This window comes from Lepidochelys olivacea, assembly GCF_965140295.1.
Source record: "Lepidochelys olivacea isolate rLepOli2 genome assembly, chromosome: 15".
In the NCBI taxonomy this organism is placed as follows: Eukaryota; Metazoa; Chordata; order Testudines; family Cheloniidae; genus Lepidochelys; species Lepidochelys olivacea.
This window is the reverse complement of record NC_140425.1, coordinates 16200525-16212600: the sequence shown is the minus strand read 5'-3', so window position 1 is coordinate 16212600 and position 12076 is coordinate 16200525. Positions and strand designations below refer to the sequence as shown.

The window sequence follows — 12076 nt, the reverse complement described above, 5'->3', positions numbered from 1 at the left end:
TGCAAATCCTCAGGTCACAGGCTGTGTGCCTGCAAGGCCCGAGAAACACGTCTGTGGCTTGCTTCAAAGTCACTGTGTTTACTGTACCCTAGCGGTAACTACTGGTTTAATCTCTGATTTGAGATGTTAATCCACCATGTAACTGGTGCATCGAGTGCCGGGGGACAGGGGAAAATACAGCCCTCTGTGCCCAGTGCATCCAATGGAATGCAGCAGGGAAAGGTTTTAAATTCACCCCAACGGAAGAATAACCCAAGAACACGAACCCTCTGGACAGAGTAGAAATCACTACTGAATTGCACTGCAGCTAAACCAAATGTGGCATCTTGAGGCAGTCACAGGGGTTCCCTGTTTTTGTAAAGCAAATGGACAAATGTGTATTTTATCACAGCCTGATTCACCCAGCTCTCCCACCAACGCTGTGCTGCTGTCGGGAGCTGCCTAGAATGTAGCTAAGTTCTCATTTAGTTCAAAGGCTGTTCCATCCCGAGAGCTCCCCCATTGCTCATTCCAGCGCCAGGCCACTTAGAGTGCAGAAAGTCACATGTCTGACAACATTCACCTTCTGGCTGTCATTGCAGCTCCTATGAACCATGTGCTTTTTGCTGCAGTTTGATGTGCCCAAGAGTGAAAAATGACTTAGAATGCATAAAGAGGGATCAGATGGGGCTGTGGGGTTAGATGGACCCTATTGATCATTTCCTTCCAGAAAGAATAGGCTTGAGCACACACACTTAGCCTTTTCTGGGTTGCAAGTAATGTTCCAGGCTCAATAAAGCACTTGAACCCTGCAGGAGCATTACTGTATCTGAGTTCTGATCACTGCAGGTTTTGGTCCATTAATTACATAAGTTGTTTTCCATACACCGAGTATCAACACACTTATAGTCTAAATTACTTCTGATTTTTTTATTAAGAAGCAGCAATAAAACAAGAAAGAACAAAACTAAAGTCTCCAGGAGACAGCACGGTGTGGGTGTCTCTTGTGCAGCTGAATGGAGCCCAGCAGATGTCTAGAAATATAAAGGTGCAGTGCACAGAAGACAAAACCTTCTACGTTGCCACGTGTGCCATAACAGAGATCATCAGCCAGTCGGATTGCTCTCTCTGTCCAAAAGATTTTATAAACCTTAAAGAATACTATTGAAAGACTAAAAATTAAAGTTAAGCAGATAGGTAGTGGGAGGTCAGCTGGGAGGTTATAGGTTTGCGAGACCATTGCTGCAGCTGGGGCAGTGCTCTCTTCCCCTGCTCCCCTGGATATGAACTGTGCAAAGCCAGGGTGGTTGGAGTCCGGGTCACATTGGAACCAGCTCTCCAAAGTACAGGGGAATGGTGAGAGCTGAATCAGACTTGTGTGAATCAGTTATATGATATCCCCCTCCTGACAATGGTGTTAGCAGCTGGGGTTCCAGACACCTGTAAACACCATTGAAAATAGCTTTCCTGACTGCCCATTATGCCGCTTATGAAAGAAAGTCACACGCAATAGCTTAAGGGTTCTGGGAAAACTTCAATTAGCTGACGTGGCAGCGAACCTGTGTGGTTTATGTCAGTGCAGAGCCATTCATCTGGAGCTAGGAGTGTGTGTGTGAGAGATAAGGGAAGAGGAAAGGAGTGCAAATATTTACGTACAGTGACTGCACTTAGAAAGCTGCTTCTGTTCTCTCCAAGGGGAGAACGCAAAGTATGGATAAAAAGTCTTTTTAATAATAATAAACCTTGTGTTTCTATAGTGCTCTCTGTCCACAGACCTCAAAGTGCTTTGAAACACTAGTGATGAAGGGGATTATTATTCATAGTTTATAGGCAGGGAAACTGAGGCCCTGATCAGCGATGTGATTTGCCCAAGGTCACCTTGTGAATCAGAGTTAGCAATATAGAAATAGAACCCACGTCTGTTGACTTGCAGTCCTGTGCTATAACCAGGAGATCACCCTTTCTCTCAGCCTTGTTGGCTTTGTTTTGAGCCCATGACATTTGGCTGTACAGCAGGTGCATAGGAAGAGAAGTGTTTTGGTCCCCTACTGCTCTCTCTCTCTCTCTCTCTGCCTCTCTGCTGGTAGCTGTGACCCTGTTGTGTACCGGTGAGATGAAAACCAGCATCACGTCTCACAAAGATGCTTAACCCACCAGCTATCCTGACAGCATGCCGGGGTGGGAGCTTCATGTCTGCTGGGGGCCTCCCTAGTCACCTACTTTGCTGTTTGCTGGGATAGGATAGTGATCAGGATGTTGTCTGGTACAGTGACCTCGCCCGCCCTGCAGAGGAGCTTACGACCTAGCAACCTGAGATTGGTTTTATGTTGTGATCAGAATAAGATCCTTATCCCATCATAGCCTTTGTCTGCAGTTTTGTCTGCAATGCATGGTTGCAGGAGTGTTCCCCCATTAAGCTGTCACTGAAAAACATACTGAATCTTGGAGATTTAAAAATACCCCCCACATTCCGCTGTTGATCAGGGCAGAGAAAGGGCAGTTTTGACTGACAGCTTGAGCAGACAGCATTCAACTACCATTTAATAACTGAAGTTGACATCCCAGCTTTCTATTGTATTGCTTCCCCTGGCAGAATAGCAGCTCACTGTGGGCACGGCTTAGGGAGCAGTAGTGAAATCTACAATAGGCATGTAAAGGAAGTTTTAAAGCATCCTCACTGGAATGCGTTACATAGCGAGGTGGTGAATCTCCTTCCTTTGAGATTTTTAAATTCAGGCTTGACAAAGCCCTGGCTGGGATGGTTTAGTTGGGGATTGGCCCTGCTTTGAGCAGGAGGGTTGGACTAGATAACTTCTGAGGTCATTGCCAACGCTGATATTCTATGATTCTCATGTGGGAAATGTCACTAAAGATCCCATGGCATGTTTCATAAGAGGTGGGTGTTAACTCCAGTGCCATGGCCCAATTCACCCTCGGTATTGACATCAGCCTTCTTTGAACTCCTGCAGCGTCTGCAAGATGCTATTATTCACTGCTGGATAGAGTCGCTGCGTGTTGATGAGCAATGATTGCGCACACCTCGCAGGTGGCTGAGTTTCAGTGAAGGTGGACGTGAGCCAACTGTATAGTTCACACGTTAGTTTGTAAGCACTTTGGATCCTTTGAGATTAGCAGGTGCTGTAGAATAAAAATCTCCATCGTAGTCCAAGGTGGAGAAGCACAGCACAAGCATAGGTGTCCAGACACCCATTGCTCTCCACAAGAGCTGCAAACGCACTTGGGTTCCCAGGTACCCAGTTTTTGTCTGGAACCATTTGGACTCACCTTTTAAATAGAATCCTCGAGATCTGCCCTTGGCCGGTCGTTCATTCTCCCTCTGTAATGCTTGGCAGGTGTCGGATGCTGATAACTCCAATTACAACACGATTGTAGCTGGCCTGAAGAACATTTCCCGTCAAGGTGAGTCCTCCTGCTCCTCTGTCATCTCCACTCCAGGGCAGGTAGAATAGAGGATAAGAGGAACCCAGAAGCAGGAGGGAAGGGGATATGCAGGGGCACCAGTCACTGATTTCAAGGACCTTTGACTCATTTCCATGCCCCAGTGTAACTGGGTAGTTCTTGGTGGGTTAACACAATGTGGGCACAGGTATGTTACTGCCATCCAACTACATGGCCTGCCCATTGTCTAATTCCCAGCTCCTTTTGAAAATCAGTGGCACTGGGCTTCCTGGGGCCCATGCATGGTGTGGAAAGTCTGGAACCCAGGGCCAGTTTGGGGCTGTCTGAGCCAATGACCTGCTGATGCCGTGTTGGGTTCTCATTCTGTGCTAGGGGAGAAGCAAAGCATGTCAGCCATGCCTGATGCCCTCCTGCCACATGCTCACACTGTTACCTGTTGACTGACTTGTGGAGGAGCAGTGAGGGCAGCCTCCACAGGGTCTGCCAGGCGGAGCCAAGATGCTGCCGTTGCACCTGGTGGTCTAGCAGCATCTGTGGTGGCAAAGGATGCAAGGGGGGAGGCAGGGTTGAATGGTGCCCACTGTAGCTTTAGAAGTGTCAGCTCTTCCAAGTCGTTCATCCCCCAGATGGGCTTTAATGTTGATGGTTTTTCTCTCTCTCTCTCTCTCAAGGGGATTCTGTGGATTTAGCATCCACATTTTGCTTGAACAACCTTCTTCCCAGCATGGCCAATCTGTCCAAGTACTACCGCTATCAGGGCTCCCTGACCACCCCGGACTGCGCAGAGGTTGTCGTCTGGACACTGTTTGAGGAGCCCATTCTTATCAGCCAGTCTCAGGTAAAAGTGCGTCACAGCTCTCTGGTGAATCCAGCAGAGGGTCTTCAGTATGCCGAGTTCCTTCCCATTCCCAGCTCCTGGTCAGCGGTTCAGGGAGCAGAGATCCTGCTCAGGTTGTCTCCTCTTACCATCCGTGCCCACTGAAATACCACACAGGACCATCTGCTGCGGGTGCTGGACTTGAAACCCATTGCAGATGGGCACAAATAACAATTTCAAGTACATGTGCTCCCAAGGGAAATAGCATCCAAGCAATACGGGCTTTGCAATTCCGACCTGGTGCATCACCTCCTGGGGACGGTACTCTGCACCATTCTGTGTGTCAGGGCTGGGCAACCCGTGGGGAGTCAAACCCCGCCTCCCATACGTACGCTGATTATCTTTGAAAATAAGAGCACGAAGTTCCTCCTGCTGTGATTAGTAGCGTAATATTATTTGTTCTTCAGTGAGTATCGGGCAGTTGCCAGAGTACCAAATTGTCAGTGTGCGTGTTGTGTCCCCAGAAGATGGCAGCCTGTCACAGCTCACAGTTGTTTAGCTCATGCTTCAAGCTCTGAAGGTCCCATGTCATTTTCACTGGTTTGTGCTGGAAAGTGAATACAGTCGTTTCTTCTCCTTAACTGGATGGCTGCAGCAACAATGATGTGACTTATGTAGCCACTTTTCGTTTTATTTCTTTAGATTGAAACAATAATAAATCACTTGCACAAGAAGCTCTAGGGGCCCTGACAACTAACTCGTTTTCTAGCAACTTAATCAATCATGACCACTAGGCAACATTAAAAAATCATACATGGGTAGCGCACATTGCCTGCCAGCGGCAATCAGCAACCAGGAACAAATTAACGAAGCCAGACAGTAAATCAAAGGAACAGAAAAGCTGCTCTCCACCCCCAGTCTTTCCAGAAACATCCTTGCAACCTCCCCACCAAAACCCTGCTGAATAAACTGGGGATCGGGTAGCCAGAAATTCCCAGAAGTGAGCTACATTTGCCACAAAGGTTGTTCAGATCAAATAGTTCAGCCAGCTGTGCTCCGGGTACACTGCCCTGCTGCCTGGCACGTTCCCTCTTAGGAACGCTGGGCAAAGGCTGTATGGGCAGCGGTGCCCCAGATTACCTGCTGGTTCCTTTTCCTGATTCCAAGAGGAACAGGCAGACTGGTGGAAAGTCCTCCTCTCCTAGCTCAGTGCTGCTCTGCAAACCCAGCTTCCCTGAGGCAGGCACAGCCTGGCCAGCCAAGTGCGTTCCAAAGCCATCCGTTGGGCCTCAAATATAAGGAGATTTTCCAAAAACAATAATCTGGGGTTCATGGTGTTGGCCTGCTGGTTTCCAAGCTGCTGGGTGAACTCGAGTCCTGTTTTCAAGGGTTTCTCCACAGCTGTGAGAACTAGATTAAACTTTTTTTTTTTTTTTACCTGAAGCAAGATTCTCATGGGATCACTTGACTCCAGGAGCTGGGTCTTTAAGAAAAATGCCAAGTATCAGGAGCCTTGTCCAAGAATGAGCAACCCTGAGTCACAGGGAAGCACTGGGATGGATTTTGATGTCTGCCTAGGCCCCAATTTAGCAAAGCACGTGCTTAACCTGAACCAGGTGTTTAAGTCCATCCGCGTTCAAGAAAGTCCTTAAATGTGCATTTAAAGATGAGCATGTGCTTAAAAACTTTGCTGAATCAGGGGCCTGAAAAGTATTTTGGCTGAACATAATGAAATGGCTTGAAATCTCTCTGTGTCTCTCATATCTGCAGCTGAACGCATTTGTCAACACAGTTCACTTCCCGGCCACTGGCGCGTCTCTGATGAAAATGACCAACAACTTTCGACCGCCACAGCCTCTCAAGAACCGAAAAGTCTACGCGTCCAAAGATGCCACGATCAGCCTCAGTACCATGCCCAGTGTCAGCCTCCTGCTCCTTCCTCTGCTCTTGGCTTTCCAGATTGTCCACTTCTCAGGCCCCTCCTAAAAGCCCCTCTCCCGACTCCCTCCCTTCTTTGTCATGAATGGTTTGTGATTATTTTATGATTTCTTCAAATTAGTGCTTCCACACTGTGATCATTTTCTAGCCACAGGACTGAAAATGATGAATGAAATGAAAGCAGATTGGCAGGGGGTACATAAGAATGGCCATACTGGGCCAGACCAAAGGTCCAGTATCCTGTCTTCTGACAGTGGCCAATGCCAGATGCCTCAGAGGGAATGAACAGAATAGGCAAGTCTCGAGTGATCCATCCCCTGTCGTCCAGTCCCAAGCTCTGGTAGTCAGAGCCTCAGGGACACTCAGAGCAGGGGGGTTGCATCCTTGATCATCTTGGCTTATAACCATTGATGGACCTATTCTCTGTGAATGTCTCAAATTCTTTTTTGAGCCCAGTGATCCTTTTGGCCTTCACAACGCCCCCTGGCAATGAATTCCACAGGTTGACTGTGCGTTGTCTGAAGAAGTACTTCCTTTGGTCTGTTTTAAACCTGCTGCCTATTAATTGGATTGGGTGACCCCTAGTTCTTGTGTTGTGAAGGGGTAAATAACAATTTCTTCTTCACTTTCTCCGCATCCCTCACGATTTTATAGACCTTGATCACATCTCCCCTTAGCGGACTCTATTCTAAGCTGAACAGTTCCAGTCTTTTTATACCTCCTCATATGGAAGCTGTTCCATCCCCCTGATTATTTCTGTTACCATTCTCTGTACCTTTTCCAATTCTAATAAATCAATTTGGAGATGGGGTGACCAGGTCTGCATACAGTATTCCAGGTATGAGCATACCACAGATTTATCAAGTGGCATTATGATATTTTCTGTGTTATCATCTATCCCTTTCCTAATGATTCTTAACATTCTGTTCGCTTTTTTTGGCTGCCGCTGCACATTGAACAGATATGTTCAGAGAACTATCCACGATGACTACAAGATCTCTTGCTTGAGTGGCAACAGCTAATTTACACCCCATTGTTTTGTATGTATAGTTGGTATTATGTTTTCCAATGTGCATTACTTTGCAGTTATCAACATTGAATGCCATCTGCCATTTTGTTGCCCTGTCACTTGGTTTTGCGAGATCCCTTTGTAACGCGTCACCGTCTGCTTTGCGCTTAACTGTCTTGAATATTTTTGTATCGTCTGCAAACTTTGCCACTTCGCTATCTACCTCTTTTTCCAGATCATTTATGAGTATGTTGAACAGCACTGGTCCCGGCACAGATTCTTGGGGGGACCCTGCTATTTACCTCTCTCCACTGTGAAAACTGACTTTATTCCTACCCTTTGTTTCCGTCCCTTTAATCGGTTACTGATCCATGAGAGGACCTTCTCTCTTATCCCATGACCGTCTACTTTGCTTAAGAGCCAATAGTGAGGGACCAAAGGAGAAGGAATGTTCATTGCTAGTTTAAAAAATAATAACTAAGACCTGGATTCTGCCAAGACTTTCACTTAACTTTAAGCACATGAGACCTCCCATTAACTCTCCCATTCCTCACATGCTTAAAGTTGAGCACTGGCGTTGCAGGACTGGATCCTTACATCCAGTAACGGCATATTTACAAATGTGATCCCTTTGGTTTTGCCAACTGCGCTATACTTGGAGTGACAGATGATATGACACACACAGTGCTTTCTATTGAATGAGAAGAAATGTTTAAATGATGTCAAAATGCAATTGTAATAAATCTAGGGTTCTTACATCTCTGGTCGGAATCAGCTGGCTTTTTGTTTGTTTCCATTTGATACTTTGTGCGTCTCCATAGCATCCTGCCGAGGGGGGTTGCCCCATTTGGCTCTAGCTGATCGTCAGTGTTCGAGGTCTTGCAGGGGATGTTTCCATTAGGAGGCAAAATCAGTATGTGAGTCAGGTTTATTCTTGGCCATGATCTTGTTTAGTGACAAAAAATGTGCCCAAAGTCCTTTCCCCTGAACCCAGTAGAAACAGACAGCCCAGGCTCCGGCTCAGAATTGCTTCTCCAGACTTCCTGCTGGCTTCCTGCCTCTACCATACACAGGCAGCAAAACCAATATTCTATTCTCTGCGGTTGCAACCAGGGAAACCCCTCAGCCCACACAGTTTAGCACCATCCTGCCATGTGCCTTGGGTGGTCTCTCCATTTTTTGTAGGTGTCTCTTCTATGTAAACAGGCTTAATTGCCCCCCTCATTTGAGTCTGTAAGGGTGCTTGGAACATCCATTAACTTTACATGGGCCTGGGATAGTCTTTGGATCAAAGACTCATCCGTTAGCACCTTTCAATCTAACAGGGGCTTATGCCTCCTCCCACCTCCCTTACTGTGATGGATTAAAAAAAAGACGGGAAGATTTTTTTATCCAACGTTTTTTTTTGTTTCATTTTTCCCCCATGAAAATTCAGTTCCCCTTCCTGGAAGGCTTGGTGGCCTTATCTGGGCCCCTGGCACCTAGAGCACTAGGAATTTGTCATCCCCCAGTCTTGCTATGAACAGGTCTGGATTTTTTAGCCTTCGTTTCAAAGCACAGGACAGAAGGTTAGATAGTATCTGAGTATTCTCTTGTCGGAGAAATGGAACTGCAATGCAGCTGAGTTCAGGTGTAGACCCATGCGTCAGGGAGGAAGCCTGGGGGACACCATCCACAGATGGTTTGTAGCTTCTGGACATTCCGCAGGGTGTTCCCCATGGGCTAAGTGTTCCCTACGGGTGATGAGGCATGAGACTTTGAGTTGAAGGGCCTGATTCCTCCTCTTGTTTACACCAAATCTACTGACTTAATTGGAGTCACTCCTGATTCACACTGTGTCAGTGAGAGGGGAATCCAGCCTTTCAGTCTCCCATTAAGGTACTGTTGGGAGTATAAGACAAATTGTCCATGCCAGCCTTCATCTTGTTTTTTATTGCTGTCAAGACCTACATCTCTACAAGGTGAATCCTGTGGTCCGGCAGGAGGAATGCACTTGGTCGCCCTCTAGAGGAAACTGTTAGGGCTAAAATGACTGAAATGCAATGAAAGTGTACCTGCCAAAACAGCTCTGGCTGCCAGATCTGCTCTTCTGTTCCTTGCTGCCTTTCGTTGCTGAGGACAGGGACTGGGGGTGCCAAGGGAAAGGGAATGGGGACGTTCATAATTTAAGCCCTGAAATTTCAGACTTTAGTCTTGTCTCTTCCTGAATTCTGGAAATAATAACCTAGATCACCTTCCAAGAGACAGAACAATGGCTGGGGGTGGGAAGGAATGAATAGAAATTCTGTTTATTTTTAAATGTCCTGTCCTAACTAGCACTGTCATGCGTAGCAGCTGTTGCTTTCACCCCAGAGCTGGCTGCATTTTAGTGGTGAAGGAAACCCAGAGTATAGTTTGTGTGTCAGATTTGCAAACCTGTTTGGGGGATTCTTCAGAATGACAGGTACAATGGCTGGGATTTCCCTAGGAGCCTAAGGGAGCCCACTGACTCTCAATGGGATTTGGGCAACTAAATCCCCAGCAAATAAACCTAAGATTATCTGCATCCCTGCATCTCTCTAATAGCCCCTTTCCTGTGCACTCCCCATAATGTAAATGTCAGAGCTGTTTAGAGCAGGAAAAACCAATTGAGATAAAAATCACCTGACCTCCCGAGGTTAACAGACAAAAAGGGCTGAGGTCCCTGGCTTTTCTGCAAAGAGCGAACCTGATCTCAGGAGCCTGAACTTTTCCTTTTATTCTCAGTAATTGCAGGTTTAAATTTAGAACTGGAGAAAAATGAATGTAGTCTAAAGTTTGCTCTGGAAAAGGTCAGCCAATTTTAGTGCATATAACCCAGTCCCCTGCACCCACCCAGTCCTTTCAACTGAGCCTTTTCCCTGGGGAAGGGCTTTCTCTTTCACTCCCTGCCCATCATTGGTTTTCACTGTTCAGAGAGCCCCATGATTTATGGAGGGGAAGCAGTCGGCTCTAAAAATGCCCATTGTCAGAGAGATGCTTCAGAGCTTGAATGCATGAATTAGAGACCTGTAGGGCTGAGGCTGGTAGGTCTAGCACAGGTAAGCTTCCTTTCTTTTCATTTTAAGGTCCGAGTTCCAAACCTGGCTTAGGTCCCAGATAGAATGAGTCTAGAGGTCTCGTCTGAGCTTAGTGGACACTCGTCCACCAGCTGCGAAAAAGTCACAATGGTGCTGTGTGGGTTTATTAACGAATGAATATACATGTAGTACTTGGAGATCTTCCAAAGGAAGGTGTTAGAGAAGTGTAAAATTTTAACAATGAAAAGGGCAAGATTTCCTAAGTTGGATGACTAAAGTTAGGCAGCTACATCCATATTAAGACACGAAATAAATTGCTTGATTTTTTTGTTGGTGCTGAGCATCCATGGCGCCCGGGATTTCAGTAGCAGCTGCCGGGTCCTTCTGAAAATCAGGCCACTTCTTGAGGGGCTTAAATATGGATTTCTGCACCTAACTGTAGTAACCCAACTTTCAAAATGGGGACCACTGTTTATACATTGGTTAAAAAGCAGATTATCCAGAAGAATATGAGAGCTGCCCCTTCAAAGATCCCCTCCCCTAGGCAGAGCTTTGGTAAAAGTAGGGTGAAGATAGGAATTCATTTTGCCGTGGCTACTTACTCCTTGATCTAAGCATAAGACACAGACAAACAGACGTGGGGGGTACGTGGAAATGATGAGACAATATCAGTGATAGGCAGTGGTCGCTGAACACCAGTGGCCTAACTCTTGTCAAGTTTTTCTGAAGGCATCACGGCAAAGGAGAGTTTTGCAGAAGGAGTTGATGGAAGATAATGAGGCAGCTTTGTGGATGTTTATGGGGAGCCCCTCCCAAGTGTGAGGAGCAGCATGGGAGAAAGCACAAAGGTGCTTGTTTGAAAACGTAAAAACTAGCTAATCGAGGATGGCACCAGGGGCCGATTGGAGGTGAGGGACATCTCAACAAGGAATGAAAGCTGATAGGGAGGGTGGGGATTGACTGTGAAGGGCCTAGAAAGTAGGAAAGCCAAGTAGCTTAAGTTTCATGTGATAAAGAAAGGGGAGCCCAGGGAGGGATGCAAAGAGAGAATCTGCATGGTATTATTAGTTAGAATCATAGAATATCAGAGTTGGAAGGGACCTCAGGAGGTCATCTAGTCCAACCCCCTGCTCAAAGCAGGACCAATCCCCAATTTTACCCCAGATCCCTAAATGGCCCCTCCAAGGATTGAACTCAAAACCAGAGGGATGACGCTATCACAGTGACGGGCTATGAAAATGATCTTTCCCATGCTGTTCTGAAGACAAGATTGCGTTTGCCAAGGGCAGAGAGAAGAATGTTGCAGGAGTTGAGATGTGAGATGATGAGAGCTTGGATGAGAATTTTGACTGTCTGGATGGATAAGAAAGGCTGCATCTTACAAATGTTATTCAGAAAGAATCAGCAAGGTTTGGTCATAGCCTGGACCTAGGGGAGAGGTCCAAGTCGAAGATGACACCCAGGTTACAGGCCTGAGTGAGAGGCAGGAGGGTGGTGGTGTCCTTAATGATTCAGAAAGGAGGTAGCAGGGAGGACTTGGAGGAGCAGGGAGATTGAGAGTTCTATTTGGCCATATCGAGCTTGAGTTGATGGCTAGGCATGTACAAGGAGATGTCAAAGAGACCGGCCAAGATTTTAGTTTGGACAGGAGGTGACTGGTCTGGAGTAGAGAGGTAGATCCCTGAGTCCTCAGCATACAGATGGCAGTTTAATGTGTGTTTGAGGATGAAATTACCCAGAAACAAGCCCAGAGACAGAAGAGAAGGGGGGGTGGGTTGGGGAGGGGGACCAAGGACAGAGCCTTGTATTTGGCTGATAGTGGAATATTTTGCAGTAGGTGTTCCCCTCCCCCCCAGTTTCATGTGTGCAATGACT

General features: G+C 46.7%; 1 protein-coding gene across 1 annotated transcript in view; it reads left to right on the top strand.

Moving 5' to 3' along the window:
* LOC311531567 (carbonic anhydrase 15-like) overlaps positions 1–7921 on the top strand; it is a 28418-nt gene extending 20497 nt beyond the window's left edge. Inside the window, exons 6-8 of the mRNA XM_084649047.1 lie at positions 3333–3399; positions 4071–4237; positions 5987–7921. Of these exons, the coding sequence (XP_084505173.1) occupies positions 3333–3399; positions 4071–4237; positions 5987–6202 (450 nt within the window). The 3' untranslated portion in view covers positions 6203–7921. The remainder of the gene's footprint in view (positions 1–3332; positions 3400–4070; positions 4238–5986) is intronic.
* Positions 7922–12076: the final 4155 nt, after the last annotated feature.